We start from the raw sequence: 20163 nt of genomic DNA on the forward strand, positions 1-20163 counted from the left end.
AATGCAGAAACAGGACTAACGATATTGGTGACTAATTCATTCATCCAGAGGGCTCTGAAGACACTACAGACACCTTCCATTTCCTGGCCAGTCTCCTGGGAAATTTCACTCTCTCGCCACTCATGCACGAGCAACGTCACTGCCAAGTCTCTCTAAATGTATTGCCCTGCTTCCTCTCTCTTTGGCTTGACCTTAACTGCAACTTTAACTCGTTGGGACAGATGGAGGGAGGCAGGGTTTTATCATCTTTGCAGGCTCTCCTGTATGCCGGGTTTGGTTTTGGTTGAGACAGAAGAAGCTGTTGATTGCTAGATGGGGTGTTCGTCAGGAATTGGAGGTGCTAACCCTGGGGCTCTGCCAGATCTCTGTGTGCATGACACAGGGGAAGCCACTGCTGTGTGCCTCAGTTTACTAATCTGTAGAACAGGAATGATAAGCACTTCAGTGAGATGTTGCGAAACTGAATGTTTTGAGATCTTGGGGGTAAAAAATGCTTTGGAAGGGCAAGAGATCCATATTTTCTCCTCGATTTTGGAGCCTGCCTTCAGATTCCATTCTAATTTACAACCATCAGTATGGAGCTACCAGACAGGCGCCGAGTGTTGTTCCATCATCTGTGTTATGGTTCACCTCAGTCCCCACGTGCGTTCATTTGGGGTGCAAGATGATTCGGGCGGAGATCTCATCTTCATGTTTGTTTGCGCTCTTCTAGTGCAACGCACATTCAAATAAAGCACAGGCCGTGGAGAAGTCCGCGGCTACTGTAACCGCGCTTCCCCTCGTTCCCAGACAAGCAGATCGGCCTTTGTTGCAGAAAGGCTGTCCCAACGACATTTGCCGAAGCATGTCTTGGTACTGCAAGGATTCACCAAGAGCTGACAGTGGGACTGCAGAAACCTGCTGGAAACTTTCAGGCATTTGTATTTTAATAAGTTCCACTTTTCAGGCAGCTGCACTGATTGCATGCGACACAAGAGCCAAAGCAAATGAGCACCCCGGAGTGACTTTGGTTTGTCACAGTATATCAGGCTTCATCAAGCCCCCTGCATACACTAACTGATGCTGTACTCAGGGAGGAGACCTGGACCGCCTGTGGGGGCGGGCTCTTCTCTTCTTAAGGACATTACTGGAGCTGGCTATAAATCCCGTGCCATCTCAGAAGGGGGGAAACAAAGAGAAAGTCAAGAATTAAATACGCCCTATGGGTTTCCCCTCAGAGTCTTGTAATCCGTCTTAGTCAGGTTCCTGTCTGGCTGATCTTCGTTAGAAAGTATCCTGTCCTGAAAATGCCTTGCTTACTGTTTTAATGAATTCAAAGGCTTCCCCTCTACGCTATTTTCTAGGCAACTGATCTGCTTGAGGAAAAGAAACCCATAAAAGCACTGGGTGAGCGGCTCACTACTGTGCCCACGGGAAGGGTGGGGGGAAATGGGCAGGTTGAGAGAACTTAGCTACAATTCTTCAATTCTTTCATATCTAAAGAGGACAGCAATCTCTGTTCTATCAGACAGGGCGGTTCGTAGTTTAAATGGTACTTGCTGCTAGCTTGCTTTTCCTGTCTCTGTCTCTCTCTCTTTGAAGTTGACTGGACAGCTTCCTCAAGCTGGCGTTATCACTCCCTCTAACCACTCTTGGCAGGCAATCTAATTCCCCCTGAAAAGGTCACCGCCATTTTAACTGCCTTTCAATCACATTAAGCACGCTGCCGCTCCTGCTCAGAGCGCTGTGCCTGCAGCTCTCCTGGCTGAGGTGCGATCGATAAACTGACATACCGTCCCCCCTCCCTGGCCTGCGCCCCCGATCGCTCCCCACCTTCCACCCTGATCCTTCCCCTCTTCTTGTGCTGAAGGAATGACAAGAGATGCCAACTGACCAAAATCCCCCCATAAATGTGATGCAGACAGGAACTGCTAACCCATCGCTCCCTGATCTACTTGCCCCATCTGCTACGAAAAGGGCGGGGGTACATCCATCTCCCACAGAGTTACAGGAACGGTGACTTCCCGAGGACCGTTTGCTCAGGCATCAGTCCAAGCACCTTTGAAGCTGCTACAAAGAACCAGCCTCCCTCAAGCTTCCCTTCATGCAATCATTACTGTTATCTCTCGCTCTCTCTCTTTTTTCCCCAGTTACCAGTTGTGTGTTCCACCCATCGATCCTTGTGTAAGACACTGTTTTAAGTCTGCTTGCCTTTTGACTGCGTTAAGCCGTTTAAGAGACGACAGCGGCTTCTATCAGTGCGAAGCTGATGCGATTCTTTTCAGATAAAGCACTTTTTTCCTCTCCCCCCCTCCTCCTTTCAAGTAACAGACACATACACACAAAAAGAGACACTGAATGTTTCAAAGAAAAAACCCCTTTTGAACTTCCCTTAGGAATTCTTTAAAGGGATAACTTTGCAGTGTAAACACTTGGGATAATGTGCATCCATTCTGGAGAGGAACAGAAGAACTGGTACAAATATGTTGAGCATTAAAAATCAGAGAGGGAAACACTCAATGCTTTCACTCACTGAGCTTCGGCTGCTGCCTAAATACAGACTGGCTCGAAGCTTATTAGACACAGATTGCGTGAAATAATCCCTTGTAACAAAGAGCAACAGAAATGGAAGATGTAAATGACTAATGCAAGAACCTTTCCCCATTGATCAGAGTTATGTAAATGGATGGGTAGTCAATGCTAGGATATTTCAAAACAAGTTTTCGTCCCACGACACTCCTGATATTGGGCAAAATCTCTAGCCACGGTATCCCACATTGCACTTCAGGAACACGTGTTCCGACACCATTACTGCTAGGGGGAGGTGGTGTTATACCTCTTCAACAGTTTCACTAAGATGACTTCTATTTAATCTCTCACTTACAATAAGGACCTGATTAAAAGCAGCATCTGGCAGATGTTGCACATTTGTGGATTTCCCCCCACTACTCTGAGGCTGCAGGGGGAGGGGACAAAAGGAGAAAGAAGATAGCCCTCCCTGTTCAAGGCAGATTCCTAGTTTAAACAAAGATCTCTCCCTGAAAGCACCACACAACCTATACCATGTCCCATTACTGCGATATCTGACCCGGCCCCTGGGAGAAGAAAAAGAACTAGAATCCTATTTAATTGTTAACACACAAGATGACAGTACCAGGTTTTAGCGAACAGATTTAGTGATGACAATTGCCAGTGTTTTACAAAAGGTGAAGGCAGCTACAAATACTAACGAATCCTGATATGAAATGCCTACCCCACTCTCCGAGGCCAGGAAGCCAGCATGCTGATGGTAACACGTAACAATCATGTCACTGTTATCTTCTCCTGGGCTTCGGCTTGTTTTTTCCACCTGTTTCTGGACATACGCTCAGCTCTTTGGGGGTGGGGACGGTCTTTATTCCATGTGTGCCCAGTGTCACACGGGGGCGGGGGGGGGAAGAGAAGAGGGGTGTTCAGTCACACTTGCTTTCTGGTACTTTCTGCAAAAAGCAGAAAAATCTGGACTAGGAACATAAGATCGGCCATTCTGGGTCAGACCAATGGTTCATCCAGCCCAGTCTCCTGTTTACTGACAGTGGCCAGTGCTAGGTGCCCCAGAAGGAATGAACAGAACAGGGCAGTTATCAAGTGATCCAGCCCCAGTCGTCCAGTCCCAGCTTCTGGCAGGCAGAGGTTTAGGGACACCCGGGGCATGGTTTTGCATCCCTGACCTTCTTGGCTAATAGCCATTGATGGACCTGTCCTCCATGAATTTATCAAATACCTTTTTTGAACCCCGTTATAGTTTTGCCCTTCACAGCATCCCCTGGCAACGAGCTCCATAGGCAGGCTGGCTGCACTGTGTCAAGCAGTACTGCCTTTTGTGTAAAACCTGCTGCCGTTGGGTGACTCGTCTTGGGTTACGTGAAGGGGTAAATAACAATTCCCTAGTCACTGTCTCCACCCCAGTCATGATTTTATAAGACCTCTGTCCTATCCTCTCTTCGTCTCTCTCTGTCCAAAGCGGAATAGTCCCCGTTTTTTAAAAAACTCTCCTCATATGAGAGTTCCAGGCCCTTCTCTGCACCTTCCCTAATTCTAATCTCTCTCTTTGGAGATGGGGCGAGCAGTATTCAAGGTGTGGGTCTACCATGGATTACGATATATTCCATCTTGTCTCTCCCTTTCCTCATGGTTTCTAACGCTAGTTAGCTTTTTTGGCTGCCACTGCCCATTGCGCTGATCTTTTCAGAGAGTTCTCCATAGTGACTCCAACATCTTTCTTGAGAGGCAATGGCTAATTGAGACCCCATCATTTGTACGTCTAGTTGGGATTATGTTTTCCACTGCACATTACTTTACATTTATCAACATTGAATTTCATCTGCCATTTTGTTGCCCAGTCACCCCATTTTGTCAGAGTCATTTGTATCTTTTTGCAGTCAGTTTTGGACTTAACTATCTTGAGTAATTTTATCCCATGTGCAAATTTTGCCACCTCACCGTTCGCCCCATTTTCCAGATAATTTATGAATACGTTGAACAGCACAGGTCCCAGTACAGATCCCTGGGGGACCCCACTATTTACCTCTCTCCATTGTGAAAACATTGTCCTACCCTTTGTTTCTCATCTTTTAATCGGTTACTGTTCTATAAAAGGACCTTCCCTCTTATCCCATGGCTCCTACTTTGCATAAGAGCCTTTGATGAAAGACCTTGTCAAAGGCTTGCTGAAAGTCCAAGTACTCTGTATCCACTGGATCACCATTGTCCATGTGCTTGTTGACCCCCCTCAAAGAATTCTAATAGATTTGTAAAGGGAAATCATGCCTCACCAAAGCAGTGTTGACTCTTCCACAACATACTGTGTTCATCTGTGTGTCTGATCATTTTGTTCTTTGCTATAGTTTCAACCAATTTGCCTGGGAATGAAGTTAGGCTTACTGGGTTCTAATTGCCAGGATTGTCTCTGGAGTCTTTTTTAAAAATACACGTTACATCAGCTACCCTCCAGTCATCTGGTACACAGGCCGATTTAAGTGATAGTAGTTCTGCAATTTCATATTTGAGTTTCTTCAGAACTCTTGGGTGAATACCATCTGGTCCTGGTGATTTATTACTTTTTAATTTATCAGTTTCTTCCAAACCCTCCTCTACTGACACCTCAATCTGGGACAGTTCCTCAGATGTGTTACCTAAAAAGAATGGCTCGGATGTGGGGATCTCCCTCCTATCCTCTGCAGTGAAGGCTGATGCAAAGAATTCCTTTAGCTTCTCTGCAATGGCCTGGTCTTCCATAAGTGCTCTGTTAGCACCTCGATCAGCCAGTAGCCCCACTGACTGTTTAGCAGGATTCCTGCTTCTGATGTACTCAAACAATTTTTTTGCTGTTATATTTTTGTCCTTAGATAGTTGCTCTTCAAATTCTTTCCTGGCCTGCCTTATTATACTTTTACACTTGACTTGCCAGAGTTTATGCTCTTGTACATCTGAAGAGCGTGATCACTGATGTGATTTTTGTACATTCTGACCAAAAAAATAAAAGGCTACCGATTGTTCCCAGTTTGGGAACAGTATCGCCACCCCGCCTGCTAGATCTGAGCTGGGACGGCGCAATAACTATGGATTGTTCCCGGTTGGGGGACGGTATCTCCACCCCGCCTGCTAGATCTGAGCTGGGACGGCGCAATAACTATGGATTGTTCCCGGTTGGGGGACGGTATCGCCACCCCGCCTGCTAGATCTGAGCTGGGACGGCGCAATAACTATGGATTGTTCCCGGTTTGGGGACGGTATCGCCACCCGGCCTGCTAGATCTGAGCTGGGACGGCGCAATAACTATGGATTGTTCCCGGTTTGGGGACGGTATCTCCACCCCGCCTGCTAGATCTGAGCTGGAACGGCGCAATAACTATGGATTGTTCCCGGTTTGGGGACGGTATCTCCACCCCGCCTGCTAGATCTGAGCTGGAACGGCGCAATAACTATGGATTGTTCCCGGTTTGGGGACGGTATCTCCACCCCGCCTGCTAGATCTGAGCTGGGACTGTGCAATAACTATGGATTGTTCCCGGTTGGGGGACGGTATCGCCACCCCGCCTGCTAGATCTGAGCTGGGACGGCGCAATAACTATGGATTGTTCCCGGTTGGGGGACGGTATCTCCACCCCGCCTGCTAGATCTGAGCTGGGACTGTGCAATAACTATGGATTGTTCCCGGTTGGGGGACGGTATCGCCACCCCGCCTGCTAGATCTGAGCTGGGACGGCGCAATAACTATGGATTGTTCCCGGTTGGGGGACGGTATCGCCACCCCGCCTGCTAGATCTGAGCTGGGACGGCGCAATAACTATGGATTGTTCCCGGTTGGGGGACGGTATCGCCACCCCGCCTGCTAGATCTGAGCTGGAACGGCGCAATAACTATGGATTGTTCCCGGTTTGGGGACGGTATCGCCACCCCGCCTGCTAGATCTGAGCTGGGACGGCGCAATAACTATGGATTGTTCCCGGTTTGGGGACGGTATCTCCACCCCGCCTGCTAGATCTGAGCTGGGACGGCGCAATAACTATGGATTGTTCCCGGTTTGGGGACGGTATCTCCACCCCGCCTGCTAGATCTGAGCTGGGACGGCGCAATAACTATGGATTGTTCCCGGTTGGGGGACGGTATCTCCACCCCGCCTGCTAGATCTGAGCTGGGACGGCGCAATAACTATGGATTGTTCCCGGTTTGGGGACGGTATCTCCACCCCGCCTGCTAGATCTGAGCTGGGACGGCGCAATAACTATGGATTGTTCCCGGTTTGGGGACGGTATCTCCACCCCGCCTGCTAGATCTGAGCTGGAACGGCGCAATAACTATGGATTGTTCCCGGTTTGGGGACGGTATCTCCACCCCGCCTGCTAGATCTGAGCTGGGACGGCGCAATAACTATGGATTGTTCCCGGTTGGGGGATGGTATCTCCACCCCGCCTGCTAGATCTGAGCTGGGACTGTGCAATAACTATGGATTGTTCCCGGTTGGGGGACGGTATCGCCACCCCGCCTGCTAGATCTGAGCTGGGACTGCGCAATAACTATGGATTGTTCCCGGTTTGGGGACGGTATCGCCACCCCGCCTGCTAGATCTGAGCTGGGACGGCGCAATAACTATGGATTGTTCCCGGTTTGGGGACGGTATCTCCACCCCGCCTGCTAGATCTGAGCTGGGACTGCGCAATAACTATGGATTGTTCCCGGTTTGGGGACGGTATCGCCACCCCGCCTGCTAGATCTGAGCTGGGACGGCGCAATAAACACTGGCCACAGTCTCCTACCCCCCCGGGCTGTGACATCTCCTCAGAGCAACACACGCGATTAAAAGGGAAATTGATGAGACACAGGGACAGCTATTCTCCCTCCAGTTTTATGCATTTCTCCATGTCATCTCTCTAGACACTAGCGACGTCCATGTAGCCTAAAAAGGCCTTTGATTTCCACATCACTGCTCCTTCTCAGCCAAGGGAATTGGGCCAAATATGGGGTCTGGAGTGGGAAGGGTTAATAATGGTACCACCAATTCTGCATGAAGCAGTTTTTATCATTGCAGGGCATCTCCAAAATGCTGCACCACACTGCTGGGATACAAATTAAGAGCCCTTTGTCCCAGAAAGAAAGAGTCGACATTAACATAGGGAGAGAAAAATGCGAGTTACATTTAGTTCCCCTGAAACCAGACAGAGCAGGTCTATCAAAGGAAGCCTCAGCACACTGGCAGTCAGAGGACAGGCATGCAAGGGGAGCTTGGAGCCCAGACAGGAGGGAAAGGCTTACAACACTTGTAACTTGTTTCAGGCTAAGAAAAACACCGCCCCTGTCCACATTCAGGGACTGGTCCAAGCCAGGAGTTCCCATTGCCTAGAACAGGGATAACCAGCTGGCAGGCATGTTCTGGGGAAGTCTAGGCAGAGTTCTAGGGATTCTAGGCAGAGAACTGGTGGTAAAATATTCCCCTGTTGAATGGAGAACACATTTCCCTAGGGGAATGAGCCACTGGTGTTTGGCTTGCCCTGTCTAGTACACACAGAGAGAGCGGAGTACTCTTCATGAGAGATGCACAAAGACAGACCGACCCTAGGTGGGCGCTGCTGAGTCCAATGAGAGAGGGAGTATGCTGCGTTGTAGGGATCCCCGCCCCTCTTTGACTGGGGAATTCTTTCAGCCATGGAAGATCAGAGGTTTCCCCTTCTCAAAGGGCAGAGAGAGGAAACATCAGATTGGAAAGTCTCCTGTACTCAGCCTGGCCTTTTGGTAAGAACTAGGTCAGTCTGGATAGCTGGCTAGACTATCAGGGAAATGGAGTCCACAATCGATGGGTCCATTGGTGACTACTGTGATCCTATGAAGTATTCTCAGCTTGATTCCCCCCACATCATCTAGTGACAATCCCCCAGCCACCTTCTGTGCACTTTTACCATCCAGCATTCCCCCACTCTCCCCCCAAGACAGGTGGCAAGGTTCTCCAGACAGCAGAAGGAAACCCTGCATTCACTCGGAGGATGAACTGCAACATGGGACGTGACGATTATATCAGTGTTTGGAAGCGTCCATGCACGCTAGGAGCAGCCCTCTACAGGGGTAAGGGCATGGCCCTCGTTGCCGCTATGGGTTGGCTAACCTCTAACCAAGTCATACAATGGAGCTATTGCATTCTCAAGAATCCTGTGCAGCTGACCCATTTAAAAAGACAACAATGAGCAAGGACCCTGCACATTCATGAAGTTTAATCATATGGGCTGTAGAGCTCTCTCGCAACCTGCAGCATCTTTTGAAATACCCGTCCCCGCGACTGGGCTGGGACTGAAAGGTTAATATGACACTCCAGTTAATTAGCTAGAAGGACTGTGAATATTATCGGAGTGAGGTGACCCAGCGATAGCGTCAGGGGCCAAGCGACGGATTCTACCCTGCTCCCCAGAAAAGCCCATAGGACCCAGAGCGGTTGAAGAGGAGAGGTCACGCAAGCACAGAGGGGCAGGAAATAGGGCAGACTGGTCATTGTTCATTTGAAGTAAGAGGATAATCAATACTGTAGCACTGATTAGACCACAGGAACAGGCCAGCATCCCGTGCCCTGTACTACCGATGCCAATAGTTATGTTAATGAACAAAATCTAATGGTCTGCACTGCATTTCTAGTGCGCCATGTGTAGGCCTGTGAGCAAGCAAATGAAGCTGTGGGTTTGCAATAATTATTTCCAGGAGTGTGGAGCATTGCCTTCGCTAGAAACACCGAGAAGCTGCCCCATGCTGCTATTTAACCTCTGTGTTCCAGAGCATCTGCTCCTCTATTCCCGAGTTACAGCTGAATTCCAGAGGAAGGCAAGAGTAGCTCAGGAGTGCCAGGGCATCACTTAACAGCTTGGGCATGTAAATCTGACTCGTTCCCTTGGGAGTCTCTCCCCTTGAGACATTTTAAATTAAAATCCAAGCTGATGCATGAAGAGCTAGCATCCCCTCCTCTTCATCGGATGGACAGAGCCAGCAGTTTTGCTCTCGTTAGGGCTGCGTGCGTGAGACTCTCTCTCCTTAGCGCCAGCAGTTCACGCCAGAGAAGAGTTTAGTAAATCCTGCTGTTGGAGGCCAGAGGGCTGAGTGGAAGAAAGAGGCCAGGTTCCCAGCTACAATTACATTCACCAGTAAAGCTCACATGAGGTCAAATTTTGCTATAATTCTCTCTCTCCTCTGTAACTGGTTTCCCTGTCACTGGGGAAGGAACAGAAGAAGGAGGGAAAATAAAATGTGTTTGTCTGGGAGCCCTGAGGGCCTGCAGCGCTGGAGGTACACAGCAGGTTGCTGGATTCTCATTTATCAACCTTAAAAGGGATGGAGTGATAAATGCATAACCGGCCCTTTAATATTTTATGCAGGTGCTAAAGCGACTTCGCTGTCACCTTCAATACATCACCAGCGGCTGATAAACCGGCTTTCGTCATTCCAGGCTGGGAATTTTTACAATTTCATTTCTTTCTCTCCCCCACCCTTCAAATAAATCCGTGTATTTTTTAATGTGTGCAAACAAGGAATTGATTCCTTCCCAAATGATCTCCCCCTCTACCTGCTCCCAATCTCTCCTCCTATGTAGCTACATTTCCTGAATACAAAGTAAAGCAATTCTTCCGTACTTAAGGTCAGTATAAAATGTTACCCTTACTTTCCTAGGTGTGGTAAGATCTGAAATCAATCCTGTGTAGTGCTGGCAAAACTTGAAGTTCCCACCCATCTTGAAAGGTAACACTGTGGATGTTTACACAGCTTGAACCCCTCCCTCTAAAGAGAAGTGACTGATTCAGTGCTCTATTTTAAAGCACAGCACAACTGTCCTCTATGCATCTCAGATGTGCCTCAAGTCAGGGTGCCCCGAAACGCCACCCATACCTCGGAATCCCCCCTCCAGGAGGGTGGTGGCACGTATCCTCTTCTGCCCGCACCACTCGTATTCCTCGAAGCGATTGCCATTCTCATTCTCGATGTCCACAGAGTCATCCTCAGTCATGCACGAGCCTTCTCTCTGTGCCGGGCAGAGGGTGCAGAGACTAAGACACCCTAAATTCCCATGGGGGTCAGGACCTCTCCCACGGGGAGCTAGATCAGCAGTGGGTAGCAGCATCTGCTTCCCCACAACAAGCCTGATCCTGAAAGGTGACGGGAGTGGAGAGTGCTCAGGACCTCTTAGGATCAGGAAAACGAGCAGCAGGGTTCCCATTTTACATAGGGACACTTAAGCTCTAGTTTCCAGGACAATCCTGGCGTGTGTCCAAATGCAACCTGTCTGGCACATCACAGCTCGTAAGCTGCTGCCCCTGAACTGAAATAGCACCCTCCCTTGGTCCAGGAGCACAGGGTGGATCCCTCAGCAGGGCCGAAAGCGGAAGGATTTCTCAGGACACCTGGCTCATGAAGGCTGGTCAGAAAACAGTTCTTTTAAAACACGCTTCACTTGGGACGTTCTTGTGGGGCGTTTGTAAAGCGCCCATGACTGGCAGAAACAGGAAACTACAGAAAGCCAAAAGCGCCTGCTCTCCCCCTTGCAGCACATCTATGGAGTTTACTCCTCTCTCCTCCTCAGTCTTTGGGAAGGCTAATGAAGAGACAGGGCTTACCATCCCATGGGAAGGTGGCAGAGGAGTTTTTAGAGACCCTAACTCCTGGTGTGCAATGCTCAATTGGCATTTTTAACAAATCTATTTTAAAAGGGTAACATCAAAATGGCTGTAAAGGCAGAGAACAGAAAAGAAGAACTCTTCCTGTGTTAGGGAGGAATCTTAACACATTACACAAGGCTTCAGGTAGCCAAATACCTGCAGAGTTTGGTCTATTAAGCTGGAGTTCATTAACACGGCTTGGGGGACATGAAAAAACAAAGCTTCTAGCATTAGGCACACAGGAACCTATATGGAGCAGTCTTCCAGGCATGAGGTGACTGCAGCTCCCAGACAGTGCACCCTGTGCCCTGGCCTTTAACCCAGCAGGGTTGGTTTCTGCCCTGGGTGGGAAGGGCAACTGCAGAGAGAGTAGGGAGAAGGGAATGGCAGCAGAAGGTCCTGCTGCGCCTCTACCTTTGCAAGGCATTGTTCCACATGTCTACTCATCTCCTCCTCGGATCCTGACAGAGGCCGGCTGCAGAGGGGACATACCTGCCCTTCGTCTTGCTTCCTCCGTTTCATTTTCCCAATCCGAGCTGCATGGAGAAACCGGGGAGAGAAGAAAAACACATCACCTTTATAGTCGCTAGAGCGAGCCTCTCTCACCTGCCTTCTCCCCCAGCAATAAACGCCTTAGCAGAGGCTGTGTGGACACAGGAACACTGATTCACTGACTTTAGGACAACCAGGAGGGACAATTATGATCACGCAGCCTGACTTCCTGAATAGCACAGACCAGAGAATTTCCCCCCACACTTCCTGCATCATGCCCATATCCAGGAGCTCGGTTGGAGTATGTTTTTTAGAAAGACATCCAGACTTGATGTAACGACTATGTGATGGAGATTCTACCATGCCCCTAGTTCTTCCAGTGGCAATCACCCTGACTTATGTTAGAGAACTAAAGCACTGGAGGGTCACATCAGAAACCAGGTATACATAAGTTGTGTGAGTAGCCTGCTATGTATAGATAACAGTATGGAAAAAACAAGGGCGTGAGGGTGATGGGTAAAATGGACAATGCTGCAAAGACAGATAAAACTGAGAAAAAACCAACAGGGGAATACCTAGGCCGAAGTAGTAAGCCACACAGATAACAATGTAAGTGAAGAAATGTGTGATCAAGATGTGCCAAGGAAACGTAACCCATTCAGGAGAAGGAGTGTGGGGTGACAATGCAGCATACATACGGCATGGAATGTACCAGGTATGGATAAGGGTGAAGAGTTAGGTAACCTGAGGATGGCGTATGTGTGATGGTAAGTAAGCATGGAAGGGTATAAAAGAACGTGGACTGTTGAGGACAGATGGAGCAATACAGGACCTCCACAAGACTGGACCAGCGTGCCTCGGAGGAGGACAGCAACATTCGACCAGTGTCCCAAGGTGGGGTAACTGATCACTGCCTCATCCTGCTCTGTTTTACTTATGCTTGACTGAAGTGGTGATAGTATCCCCAAATTCCTTTAATAAAGCTTTAAAACTGATGAATTTAATAACTAGGTGTGGACTGTGCTTTTTGCCCAACAGTTATAAATGCACACCTTGTTTTCTAGCCTGGACTATCTGGTGGTTGGACCTTGTTGGGCCTTTTTTCTGATAGCAGGGGGTTCTTTGATCTATCAGATATTTCCTCTTCATGCAGGTACTTGCTCAGAACCCTACAAGACTTGAGGTTTAGTTGCCGGAGATGTCCTGCTTAAGTTACACAACCGTCACTTTCAACATCTCAAGCTCCCACGCATGCCTGAATATTCCCTTCCTAGAACGTCAGATACAGATAGGCACAACATGCGCAGGGCGGGCAGGCTGGTTTTGGATCAAAGAAAGGAATTCTGCAGTCCAGGAGAGGGCCTTTAGTCTCCCTGGTTCTTAATCTGATTTGCATTTGTGTTATTTTTATTGAAAGTACATCCAAGCCATGTAGTGAAAAATTGGAAGCTACACTCTCCGCACAAGAGAGCAATCTCGGGGAAAGACACAGAGTCATGCTGATTAGGAAAAGCAGCCGAGAGAGCCTGTTACTTTATCCAATCTCTGGTTAATCTGAGCCATCGTTAAACGTGATCAAAACATCTGGAACCAAATCATTTGCATTAAAAAGAACTTCTGTCCTTTATTATGATGGCTTTAGGCAGGTATTACTAGATAACTCAATCACTGGCTGGAGAAAAGTCTCTGTTTAATTAACAAGGAAGGTCAAAATTCTGAACACGAGACAAGTAAGAGCCTAAGGAAAGCCCATGTGGTAATGAGAGATGACACCACTGAAAAGTTGTGTTATTCAGAGATTGGTATTGACATTGTAAGCACTACCATGTGCTCCAAAAGCGGCAATGTTCATGCCAGTGTCTGGATGGATAGCAGTATCAATGGTTTACTACAATCAAAGCGAGAAGGGGAAGGTGCTGCAGAGCTAGCTAGGTGATGGACAACAAAGCAGGGAGACAACAGACCTAGAATTGTCACCCATCCAGCGCATCCACCTCACAGAACGAGCTAAACTAAGATTTACTTCCCCGGTGTGGCTGATTCCTGATCTTTCTAGTAGCGGTTTCTTCATTTGCCTGGACAAACTTACTGCTATATCAGGGTGCAGCACTTACAGAGCTCTGGCCCAGAAATACTCACTGCACTCCACACGTTAGGACAGAATCAGAGTCCCTCAAACCTATTTCCTGGGAAAAACTTCCCAAAGATACTCTCCTTGCTCCTGGCATTGCTAGAGGAGATTGTGCCAAGGCAGCTGCCGCTCCTAGAGTACCATATAGCAGCCTGGAAACGAAAATGGAAGGCCTCCAGGGACCTGATCCTGTTTACAACAAGGATGTTCCCTAACCTAATACACACTGGTTTCAGCAAACATCTAAAATCCATCCACCCCTGCCTGCTCCAGAATCCTTTCCATCTGCTACAGTGGGGTGTATCTCATGTTGGCTAAGGGGTATTGACAGGCTAACAACATGCCTGCCTCCCAATATAAGCTTCAGAGGCTTCAACGTTTCTGGGGTGGGCGGGGGGGAACACTCCTCGAGTTTCAGCATCTGTTTTGTCTGCCCTAAACCAGATGTTTCACTCAATGGTTATCACCTCCTTCCTCTCAAGAGAAACTAGTATTTTAAAGTCAGCTTTGCCCAGAGAAGTGACTCTAATAAGGCACCACAGGGCCTTATTTATGATCTCAATAAGTCCAGATCAACTCTGCTCCATCCCTAAATAAATCAGTGTTTTTTCTAACTGCCTGCTTTGCAAACTCCACCTGGGGTCTGAGAGTCAAGCGGGGCATGCTCTAGCTCACACTTCATCACCCGTAAGAGAGATTTTTGCAATCCTGGTTAGGTTTTTTGGGACGATATTCCACGCAGATTAGAATCCAGCTCCCTCTCCCATAGCTCTGCAGAGGCAAAACAGTTAATAGGGATAGAAAGAAATAGCATGAACTTAGCATAGTCAGAAGATGTGACTACACATGCAGATTAGTTAAGGGAAGATAATCAGCAGTCATATATAAAGAAATGCACTCCAAATGAGATCCCCAAATCACAAAGCACTGTGTACATACTGGTGTCATTCCTCTGTCCCATCCACCTTCACTTTTTAAAAAACAGTAGGGAAACTGAGGCAGGGAAGAGTTAAAAGCAGCCTTGCAAGTTTCCTGTGGCCCAATCACCAGAGGGAAACAAATCTGTTTGCTGGGCAAGTTAAAAGTTATTAAATATCACTCTTTTTCATTGCCACCATTATCCAACTGGGACACTAACAATACACCTGGCAGGCAGGCAGTTTGCATGTCTGGGCTGTTAAATTAACCCAGCCTTGTCAAGCAGACATGAGAGAGTGACTTGGGGCAGGTGGAGTCAGTAACAAGACTGGGAACCGAACCTAGGTCTCTCCCAGCTCTCAACAGACTGCACCCACCCCAGTCTGCCTCACTCCCTAGCAGAGACAAGCGCTCTTTTCCTTTACATTATAGTGCCATGAGTGAAACAGCCACTGGAGGAAAGAGGTGTTGAAACCAAATTCCTCTGCCATTTCCGTTCTGTGGTCATTAGCAGCGGCGTGGTGCTTTTGGAAGCGAACGGTGCCCCTGGTGAGGGCTGAGAGCAAAAGGGAATGCTGCATCCTCGAAAGCACATACCAGGCAGCATTTCCTATACATGCCACGGAGCTCAGCTATCACTTCCAATCAGCGCAGAAGGGACAGAGCGGCCCCAAAGGCAGGGGGTGATTGTGGAGCTGTCCCGAAGGGGAACGGCTCAAAAGAACACGCAAGTGAGACCACAGTATTGTTAATTAGTGCTGATAGATGCAATCATTTCTAATTAGCTCACTAATCCCTCTCCCCTGTGCTCCTGTCGCAAGAGCAAAGAGGGGGGGCCAGGGTTTTTTCCTGTCCCTAAGCCAGTAAGATAAAAGCACCAAAATCCTGCGGTAAGCAAGAGCAGAATGGAGGATTTAACTCGAGAGCGCCTGAGTGCTATTGAGAAGGTGTGTTCTAGACAAGAAGTGGCCTCATTTCAATCTCTCATTGAAAAAAGCCTCTCCGGTTATTATTCAAGACTTCTGCCAAGAAGTGAGGAGTTCACAAATTTTTATTAGTATTAATAATTATTATTAGGCCATCAGAGGGCTTGTCAGCACCATCGTGGCCTCACTTTTAACGGATGTGCTTGATCAGCGTTACCCCAGACTAGACCACTCGCGCTGCTGCTGCACGTGCTCTCGCCTGTCTGGCACTAAAGAACCACTCGGCTTGCCCTTTCACGGCGGGCGTAAGCAGCACCTCAGTACCGCCACGCTCGCAAGGGAGCCAGCAGACACATCCAGGAGCAGAGACAATGGCCCATCTGCCATTCGTTCTCCGGTGGACTAGGATTGCCCAGCTGCTGGGCTGGGAGCCTGTCCCAAGAAGACAATTCCTGCCATATAGGTCCCAGAAGTGATGGAGCTTCAGCAGTTTGGGGGTTAGCAGGCCACAGCACATGGGCAAGCAAGTGGAATAGCGAAGGAACTGAAGCCTCAGCCCCTGCTAGAGAGGGGGCGAGGTCAGGCCTTTGGATCAGCCCGCAGAGGCAACACAAGCAGGTGAAGTTGCTTTTCTCTTCTGCTACCAGTCATTCTGGACTGGACCAGCGGAGATGCTGCTGCCAGTGTGGAAAGGGGAACCAAAGACCACTGCTTGCTAATATCAGCTCTGGGCACAGACAAAGGCCCCTGGCAGAGTGCTGGATTCCAAACTACTGTTGCTATCATTGCTCAGTTCATGCCCCTCCCACGCGTACATCAGACCCCCACCTCACTTCACGCTATTGGAGCATGCCCCCCAGCACCTCCTTCAAACCTGCTTTCACCTTGGTGATCAATGATAGTGAGGGAGGCTGGGCAGGTGAATTTCCATCTTTCTGTAACACGGTCTCCCAGATCAGTGGCTGCTCCTTTCCTGGCCTAAACATTCCCAGTCACTTCTGATCACATCTCCCACAAAGCATCTCAGCTGGAGGGTGAAGCGAATGACCTGGTTTTAATTTTCACTGCTACCTTTGTAAGATCCTTAGTATCAGAGAACATCCTCTAACCAGGGCCGTGTGTGTGTGTATATATCATCAATATATACTTATTACACACAATATCAATATAACATTATATCGTATATGTATTTCTACCAGGTACATGGCCTGAACTGGCCTATGTCTTTCTATATCCTGTTCACTTCTGCTAAGTATACCGTAACACTTTACAAAGCTGATGTCAGCTTTGGCATTAGAAAAGTTGTCCAAGGCAAAATACATTAACCTTCTGCACCAGTACAAGCTGGGGAGGGGCTTTCATAGACCAGCACCTGGAATGCTAGTATCCAAAATAAAGATAAGGAAGGTACAGAACAACATGCTAAGTAACACAGATGAACTGGTGGGTTGGATTTTAGCGATGTGTAAAGCGTTTTGTAACTTGTAGAATTATCCTATAAATATTACCAGCTGAAACGTGTAACTTTGGGAGCATACCTGTATAAGGTGAATTTAACAATGCTGCATGAGATAGCTTCTCAGAAGCTGGTATCGTATTGAACCTTTCTTCCTGTACTATACGATTATTGACTTTTAGCAATAAACCGGAGGATACTCGTTATTTGGTTTCTTGTATATATTCCATAACAAATCAAAGTGCAGTCAAGCAATTGAGTACAGAATTTATCAACCACCAGGGGAAGTTCTAGCTTATCTGAGAAGCCAAAGTGATGAGCACTACGTAAAACACTAAAATACAAAGTGCCAAAAAAGATCAATGGTACTTTGGGTGGTCTGGCGGTTCACTGAGTGCAGACCTAATAAGCAGCAGCTACTTAGGACACACTACTACAGCCCAAACAAACTAAGTACAGATATTGTCATTTTAAAAGAAATCCTATATTCTCTCCCTTAGTTTCACTGAGCTGTCATTTTTTGCCCTGACTATGGAAGCAAGAACTGCTAATGGCAGCTTCAGTCCTGCAACACAGTTCAGTGGCCCTCCATGCAGGCGCAGAAGACCATGCACACAAAGCCCAACTGGCTTCAACAGGCATCCATCAGCACAGAGTCAATAACAGGTTTTGGGTCAGTGTCAGCATAGGACTCAGCCAGACTCCCAGACTTACCTGGAGAGGGAGCTGTAAATGAGACACAGATATGAGCCTATCCACCTTTTACAGCTCTCCTGAGGTTTTTACAAAGATCCTAGAATAATAGGGCTGGAAAGGACCCCAAGAGGTCATCTAGCCCAGCACCCTGAACGGAGGCAAGACCAAGTAAACCTAGACCAGTCCTGACAGGTGTTTGTCCAACCTTAAACACCTCAAATGATAGGGATTCCATAACCTCCTTTGGAAGCCTATATCTATCCTTATAATTAGGAAAGTGTCCCTGATATCGAATCTTAATCTTCTTTATTGCAGATTAAACCCATTATTTCTTGTCCTACCTTCATGTTCAATAGCAGTCAAAAAACAAAAACACATTTAAAATATTTTGGTGTATTAGCTGGCAACGGGGCTGGAAACACTTTGGTGAGACTCACACGAAACTCTCTGGGGCCCAGAGCAGCCATCGGGAAGAATGCTTGATCCAGGAGAACATGGACAGCAGTGGTAGCGGTAAAGCCAGCTCAGGAACAGGAGAGAGCAAGAGAATGGAGAGTTCTCCAGATGGTCAGAATTTAAACTGTTTGGGATCTTGTATACATTCTGAAGGACACATAATCCCATCTACAAAAAGCGTGCACGAGACCCTCCCAAACAACACAACATGAGTTTAGCACAGGTGGAAGATGCTGGACTGGTGCTCAAAAATCAATCGGAAACTTTAGTACAGAATGTAGATTTCCACTTGGTGTCTCCCACATGAAGCATATTAAACTTGGGTTCCAGAACCTGCATCAGCTTCCATCCTGCTTGCAATTCAAAGGGTTTGACCTATAGAACTAAACTTCTGGACTATCAGGAATTTTAGGTTAGGCCCCAATCTACTCCAACTGTAAACTCTATCATAATTTCATCGGGGATCAACTATGTTGCTACCAGGTCTATAGCTGCAGTCTAGATTTACCCTTAGAAGCCATATTTCTCTCCTGTTACTCTTCTTTGATAGCTGATATTGATAACAGACTGATTAAAGAGCAATAAGTCACCAGAACTGGATATGTATCTAAGAGTTCTGAAGGGATGTAGGAATAAGATGTCTGAGCCGTTAACAGAAAACAAACGCTCATTAAAATCAGCTACTGTGCTGGAGGAGAGCAAATCTTTTATCCCTCTCTGTAAGAGAAAGTCACTATAGATGATCCTGGAATTAGATCAGTGAGCCTTACCTTAGCATCAAGGTACAAACTGGTTGCAATAACAATTAAAAATAATTTAAAAACATCTAGATGAATACAGTACAATAGGGACACATTAGTACGGTTTCTGCACAGGAAACATCGGACTTTCTAACCTATTAGAATTCTTTGAAGCGTCAGGAAAATGATGAAGAAAGGAAAACCAGATGACAATATATTTGGATTTTCAAAAAGCTTCTGACCAAGTCCCACATAAGAAGCTAATAAGGAAACTAACTTGGAGTTTGGATGCTAAATTGTCGTATGGTGAGAAGTCAAGTTCTCTTACGGATTAGAAATTGGCCAAGAGATGGAAAACAGATTAATAAATGGTAAACATTCAACATGTTTATTAGGACTAGTGTTTAGATATGTATTCATCAATGATCTGGAAAAGGGAATGAATTGTAAGGTGGTAAAATATCACAAAAACATTTGTTAATACAAGAGAAGACTGAGCAACTCTAGAGGGAAATATGATAGCAGGTGACATTCAGTGTTGACAAATGCAAGGTAATGCACAGTGGAAGGAATAAACTGAACTACTCATGTACACAGCTGGGTTCTAAGCTAACCAACTACTTGGGAAAAGGACCTGGGCATCACTGTAAACCTTTGCTCAATCCCCAGCAATGGTTAAAGCAAACAATATTAGGATGTATAAAGAATGACCAAAATTATAATACCATTATATAAATCAACGAGACACCTTCACGTGGAATACTGTGTTCAATTCTTGTCACGATGCCCCAAAAAGGATAGAGCAGTAATAAAGGAGATTCAGAGAAAAAGTGACAAAAATAATCTACAAGTCTAACCACCCCGTTTTAAATGATCAGCCAAGTTCATATAAACAAGCCAGTAGCAGAGCGCACTACAATTTAAGAGCTCCAGGCTCCTTATCCTATACTTAGACTAAACTGCAGCCCTACCTTGGGGCAAAACCCTGGCTCTACTGAAGACAACAGCATAATTCTCGTTTCGTCAGTAGTCTTGTACTAGAGATAATATCATAACCACACAGCTTGGCTCAAAAATTTTGAGTACTTATAAGATGCAAAATTTAGGGGTGCTAAAATATATCTCTTAGAATAAGCATTGGAAGTTTTTGCTCAGTCCACAGGTGATTTGTGTGGCAAGAACGGTTGATGGAATTCCATCTGAG

General features: G+C 47.1%; 1 protein-coding gene across 5 annotated transcripts in view; it reads right to left on the reverse strand.

The window, feature by feature from the left end:
* The window catches only part of RNF220 (ring finger protein 220), a 334084-nt gene that overhangs the window by 52879 nt on the left and 261042 nt on the right, over positions 1 to 20163 (reverse strand). For 3 of the 5 annotated variants that reach the window (XM_084636161.1, XM_084636162.1, XM_084636165.1), the window contains 2 exons: positions 11559 to 11680; positions 10378 to 10510 (listed from right to left, as the gene is read on the reverse strand). In XM_084636161.1, coding sequence (XP_084492287.1) covers positions 10378 to 10510; positions 11559 to 11680 — 255 coding nt within the window. The remainder of the gene's footprint in view (positions 1 to 10377; positions 10511 to 11558; positions 11681 to 20163) is intronic. The other 2 variants (XM_084636163.1, XM_084636164.1) reach the window with 1 other exon arrangement.

Source organism: Lepidochelys olivacea (assembly GCF_965140295.1).
Source record: "Lepidochelys olivacea isolate rLepOli2 genome assembly, chromosome: 8".
In the NCBI taxonomy this organism is placed as follows: Eukaryota; Metazoa; Chordata; order Testudines; family Cheloniidae; genus Lepidochelys; species Lepidochelys olivacea.